This window comes from Trachurus japonicus, chromosome 13, assembly GCF_045865225.1.
Source record: "Trachurus japonicus isolate A0001 chromosome 13, Traja_1.0".
In the NCBI taxonomy this organism is placed as follows: Eukaryota; Metazoa; Chordata; class Actinopteri; order Carangiformes; family Carangidae; genus Trachurus; species Trachurus japonicus.
In genome coordinates, this window is record NC_140919.1 from 9,330,166 (window position 1) to 9,335,517 (window position 5,352).

Below are 5,352 nucleotides of genomic sequence, written 5' to 3' on the forward strand. Positions count from 1 at the left end.
TCACGGGATGGTTGGTCATTGGCTGAAACCAAGAGAAAAGACAAATCAGTTGTAAATGACAGAATGTATTTGATCAGATCACCACTTAATATGATCCTCTCCTCATTTTTTGAGCAGGAAACTGAAGCTTCTTCAATTTTACAATCTGGATAAAAACTTAAACTCAAAGCCTGAAATCAAAATATTGTGAGAGTCATTAAATCAGATCATCTGTCTACTTTTCTCTCTCACCTTTCTTCATCCTCTTCTTCGTCTATAAAGAATGATGAATCCAATGACAGCGATGAGGACGAGAGCCAGAGGAACCAGTACAGAGATGATGGTGTTACTGGGCTTCTCTGGTGAATATAAAATATCACATTTTAAGACCAGTAGTAGGCTACAGATAAACAGGTCAGGACACAAGAGTGTAGGAGCTGATGTCTGTTTTGTGGAGGCAGCAGGTTATTGTCTCTGGAAACTTGTCAACCATATCTAGTTTGTGCACAGTGCTGCCCTACTGCACTTAGTTGATGAGGTTTATTAACCAAGAGATGAGCTGCTCAGCTTTTAAACCACTGTATCTGTGTTCACAACTGTTGTTGGAGATGAATTCACAGCTCAACTGTAGAACAAAGACTAAAATACCCAACAAACCACAGACATGACGTCACATCCAGGAGCTGCTGATGTCACTCTTACCCATGTTGGTCCTGATGTGAGCTTTGTCCAGTTTGGTGACGATGTCGTCCTTCACTCCAGAGAGATGAAACACACAGTCGTACCTCCTCCAGTCTTCAGCTTTGACTGATGAGACGTTCAGGTCAACACTCATCTGGAAGAATCCATCATGGTTGGGGAGGATCTCTCCTTGGTACACGTCCTCATGAAGCTCCTCTCCATCTTTGGTCCAGAACATCAGGGCTCTGTTTGGGTAGAAACCTGTAGCGTGGCAGCTGACTGGAGAGGAGGGAGTCTTCTGGAGGAGAGACACTGAGGGATGGACTGGAGACAGAGAGGGGTGGGCACAACAGGTTAGTTAAACTGGCCGTCGTTGGTCTCCACCAGTTGACTGAGAGTGATGTCAGAGCACCAAACAGGTCAGTCTCTCCTCTTAAAACTAGGTGATGTCAGACTGAGGAGTGATGATACAGTGGTGATTATCAATATTGTTGAGATCATCAAACTACATCAGGTCATGTGACTCTACCTGTTCTCAGCAGAACGTTCTTCCCATAGTTCAAGTACGTCTTCATCCACTCAGGACAAATCTTGGTTAAGAAATTTTCATTGAATATTATCCTCCCTTTGTCAGCATCCCAACTCTGTTTAGTGACGACAGCCTGTGGTTTTGCAGCAATCCATGTCAGAGTCTTCAGGTCCAGTGATATGAAGTCTTCTCCATCATAACCATACTGGCCAAAACCAGTAACTTCTCCAGTCTCATTGTCCCATTCACATCCACCCATATACTGTAAAATGTGAACACCTGAGACAGAGACAGAAGTTAACAGTGATGTACAGATTATGTCTCCACTGGACTCTTGGTTCAGATAGAGACATTGATGCATATTTCTCCCAACTGATCTTATTAATAAAGACAGTGCATCAAAAAAGCCACATCACTTTTACTGTATTGATTATTTAACTGGTCAAATGTGAGAAGTTACAGAACATGAGGGATAGGACCCTGAGAGCTCAAGGTTCACTGTGTCATCTAGAAAATAGAAACTTTGAGAAGTGAAATATTGCATTTTTGCAAACTCAGCTTACCTTCACTTTGGTTGAGGCGCTGCTTCAAACTATGAATACTGGCCTTGAAGAAGTGGGGCGTGCCCTCAAAACACTCTCCAGCATACAACCGTAGATGTTCAGGGTTCTCATCTAAAGCTGTTTTAATCCACGTCTGTTTTGATTCTACTGTGTTTATGATGCTGTCACAGTGACCCACCTGAATGTCATCAAGCAATGCAACAACCACAACCTCAGGGAGGGTTGTGACTCCAGTAGATACAGTGGTGACATACATCATGGTGTGTTTCACTGTGGGAAATAATTAGGTTTGATTATAATATAAACCTGCACTCCTCATAAAAGTACGGAAGCACATTGCATTCACTGGATTAAAAAAAAATTAGACACCTTAAAGATCTCGTAATTATGAGTTAAGAAAAAGGAAATGTCTATAAATCCACTCTTGCTGTCTCAAAACAAAGTATAATTCACAGTAGTACAGTTGGTAAGGCAGTTACCTTCCACACAGGAGGCTGAGGATCAAATCCTGGGTGGGATATGTATTGTTATTGTTCTTGTTTTGTATATTAGGCCACTGTACATTATTAGCCGGCCGGGGACACACCGGCCCATATTAACTCGTGTTTCTGTGTTTGTCTTCCTGCCCGGCTTGATACGATCGCTCATGGAAAATAGCCGGATATACCGGATGAAACGATCGCTGCAGGCCACGAGCCGGTGGTGCGCCTGGCGTGTATGAAGGACACATTCGGTTAACATGGGCCGGTGTACAGTGGCCTAATAATAATAATAATAATAATAAACTTTATTTATAGAGCACTTTTCATACATAAAAAATGTAGCACAAAGTGCTTTACATGTTTAAAAGCCTCCCAAGAGGAAGGTAACTGCTCTAACCACTATACTGACAGTATAGTGGTTAGAGCAGTTACCTTCCTCTTCGGGTGACATCAGGTAAATTGGGCCATCAGGTAAAATGAGCCAGTTAAGGTTTGAGCCTCCTAGCTTTTTAAGTTTTAACAGGCAATGGCTGTAAATGATTTCAAATTGTTGCTACAACTGTACTTGACAAAAAACAATTGATTTGAGTGGTCTCTGGTTGCTGTTGTGGGTGGGACAATGCTTTATATCCAGCCTGCTGAGGAGAAGTGTGCGAAAAGTGGCCTGGCAAACAAATTTCACTTGAAACTGATAAGGTTGATAACTCCGTAAAAAAACAGATCTACAATAAAAAATGTGATTTATAATATACATTGTGATTCCCCCCATTGGGATAGAATCCAAAATTCTTGCTAAGCTTACTTATTTTTAATTCAAATGCATTTTTTGTGGGTGGCCCAATTTACCTTAATGCATTGTGGTAAATTGAGCCATGCATTTCAGCTAAAATGAGCCACCTTCAGAGCTGAGTTTTGATGGTTTCTCCAGCATATATTACATATCTTCACATTGTCCTTGTTATTATACAGACCCAATGTTTGTGTGTGTGTGTGTGTTTTAGCTTTGGTGCAGGAGGCATCGTGACCTGTGCACACACAAACACACAGACACACATGCACGCACACTAACACCACACACACACACACACACACACATTCACGCACACACGCACGCACACATACAGACACGCACGCACATTAACACCACAAACACACACAAGTCCCAAAATTGTCATGATGTTATTCTAATATTCTATTCATTCTTAATTATTCAATGTTATTGTTCAGGAATTCAAATGTTATATAATAATATTAGGCTATATATGTGGATTGTTTTATCATAAATGAAAGTGTTTTGAGGGCATTGTTTAGCTCAGTAGATAGAGCAGGTGCCCATATGCAAAGGCTATAGTCCTTGGCCCCGGTTCGATTCCTCTGGTGGTCCTTTGCTGCATGTCATTCCGTCTCTCTGTCTCTCTACAGCTGCCCTATCACCTAAAGGCCTAAAAGCCCAAAACTAAACTTTAAAAAAGAAGAAAAGGAAGAAGAAAAGACTGTGTTTTGCTTGGGTGGCTCATTTTAGCTGATGACTGGCTCATTTTACCTGAACAATGCTCATCTCAAAAATGTTGGACAGCCGATGTTTCAAAAGCTATAGGACTTGAACAATTATATTTTATGTCATTTCAACAAAAAAATATTAAAAACAGTCAATACTAACTACAAAAATATAATTCAGTGTCACACAGTGCTTTTTCTTAGTTTCCTAAGTGATTTACCAAAAAGTGGCCCAATTTACCTGATGTCACCCTAATCTTTGGCTTGTGTTTTGAGACAGCAAGAGTGGATTTATAGACATTTCCTTTTTCTTTATCTCGTAATTACGAGATGTCAAAAGAAAATTATCCAGTGAATGCAATGCGCTTCCGTATGAAAGTAATAAAGAGGCATTCAGTTGAGATAAAAGTGAAACCTAATCATGTCAACAGTGTGACGCAGGAGTAAAATCCAGAGCTGAGTAGGAAATAAAGTGAAGAGTTGAATAAATATTTAAATGTGATCCTACCTGTCGATGCAATGTGACAGAGAAGAAGAAACACAATCAACTTTTCCATTTTGTTTTTGCCACGACGGCGACGACGAAAGGAGGAGAACCGTAAGTTAGATAGTTAGTTTCCCTTTTACCCACCACTTCTCTCTCTCGACGCAGAGGGGAGGAGGGGAGGCGGGGAGGCGGGGAGGTGATTCGTACATCTGTGCAAGGAAGTTACATAGTGCAGTTGGGGACAGCTCTCCATTCCGACACCCCGCTGTTCCGAAACACCCCCACTTCGAAACAGCGCTGTTACGACCCCCCCCCCCCGGCAGCTGTCCAAGGTGCTGAACCGCGTGACGTTGTTTACATTCTGCTTTGTGGCTTGTCTGTGAAACGTGCGCTGCTCAGAGACTGGGCAGATCTGTCCCACTTGCTTTCTCCCCGACTCCGTTGTTGGAGATCTCCACACAGTAAAAGAAATACACTTTTTTTCTCCCTTTGACCCCACATGATCCCTTTGACCCCAAAAAGGAAAAAAGGATCAATGCGCACTGCGCACTGCACAGCCACCGGTTCCTTTCTGATTAGGTCCGTCTGTCCGTTCGGAGTGGGGGGGTTTCCCCCAATAGCCTTGTCGGAATAGCGGGGTCTAGTAAAATAGAACACCCCGCTATTACGATGAATGTAAGTCTATTGTCGGAAAGGCGGGGTGTAACCAGTGCAGTTTCAGCCGACGGGACCCGGCTCAGGCACCATACATCCTATCAGGGGTGGAAAGAGTACCAAAAAAATCTACTCAAGTAAAAGTACAGTTACCTTGATGAAATTTTACTCAAGTAAAAGTAAAAGTACTGGTGTAAAAATCTACTCAAGTAAAAGTAAAAAGTAGTTCATTTAAAATTTACTCAGAGTAAAAGTTACTTAGTTACTTTTTTATTTTTTTTTGGGGGGGGGGGGGGGGGGTATAATGGCCAGAGATTGGCCTCACATTCTCCGTGCATGTCTCTGTGTTTCAAATTTGTCCCTTCTCCATCGATACACTGGTCTCATCATCTTTTAGCTCCTGTGGCACCAACTTGATTGACCTTCTGACACTGCAGTTGTCCAGAGCCAATCAGATGGACAGTTACAGTTACTGGCACT

The 5,352-nt window shown here is 42.2% G+C and overlaps 1 protein-coding gene across 1 annotated transcript; it reads right to left on the reverse strand.

Annotated features, from left to right (window-relative positions):
• Window positions 1-237: 237 nt before the first annotated feature.
• LOC146975417 (major histocompatibility complex class I-related protein 1-like) lies at window positions 238-2,019 on the reverse strand. Its single transcript, XM_085796634.1, has 4 exons — window positions 1,753-2,019; window positions 1,190-1,468; window positions 682-984; window positions 238-338 (listed from the first exon to the last, which is right to left on the reverse strand). The coding sequence occupies exons 1-4, from the start codon at window positions 2,009-2,011 to the stop codon at window positions 238-240; spliced, it is 942 nt and encodes a 313-aa protein (XP_085652760.1). The 5' UTR covers window positions 2,012-2,019.
• Between the last annotated feature and the right edge of the window lie 3,333 nt (window positions 2,020-5,352).

Bases quoted from the DNA above. Each gene is read 5' to 3' on its own strand.
- LOC146975417 (XM_085796634.1), bottom strand. From the start codon at position 2,011: ATGATGTATGTCACCACTGTATCTACTGGAGTCACAACCCTCCCTGAG. The intron at 1,469-1,752 runs GTAAGCTGAGTT...TCTCTGTCTCAG, and splicing joins GCGCCTCAACCAAAGTGAAG to GTGTTCACATTTTACAGTAT. The intron at 985-1,189 runs GTAGAGTCACAT...CTCTGTCTCCAG, and splicing joins GAACGTTCTGCTGAGAACAG to TCCATCCCTCAGTGTCTCTC.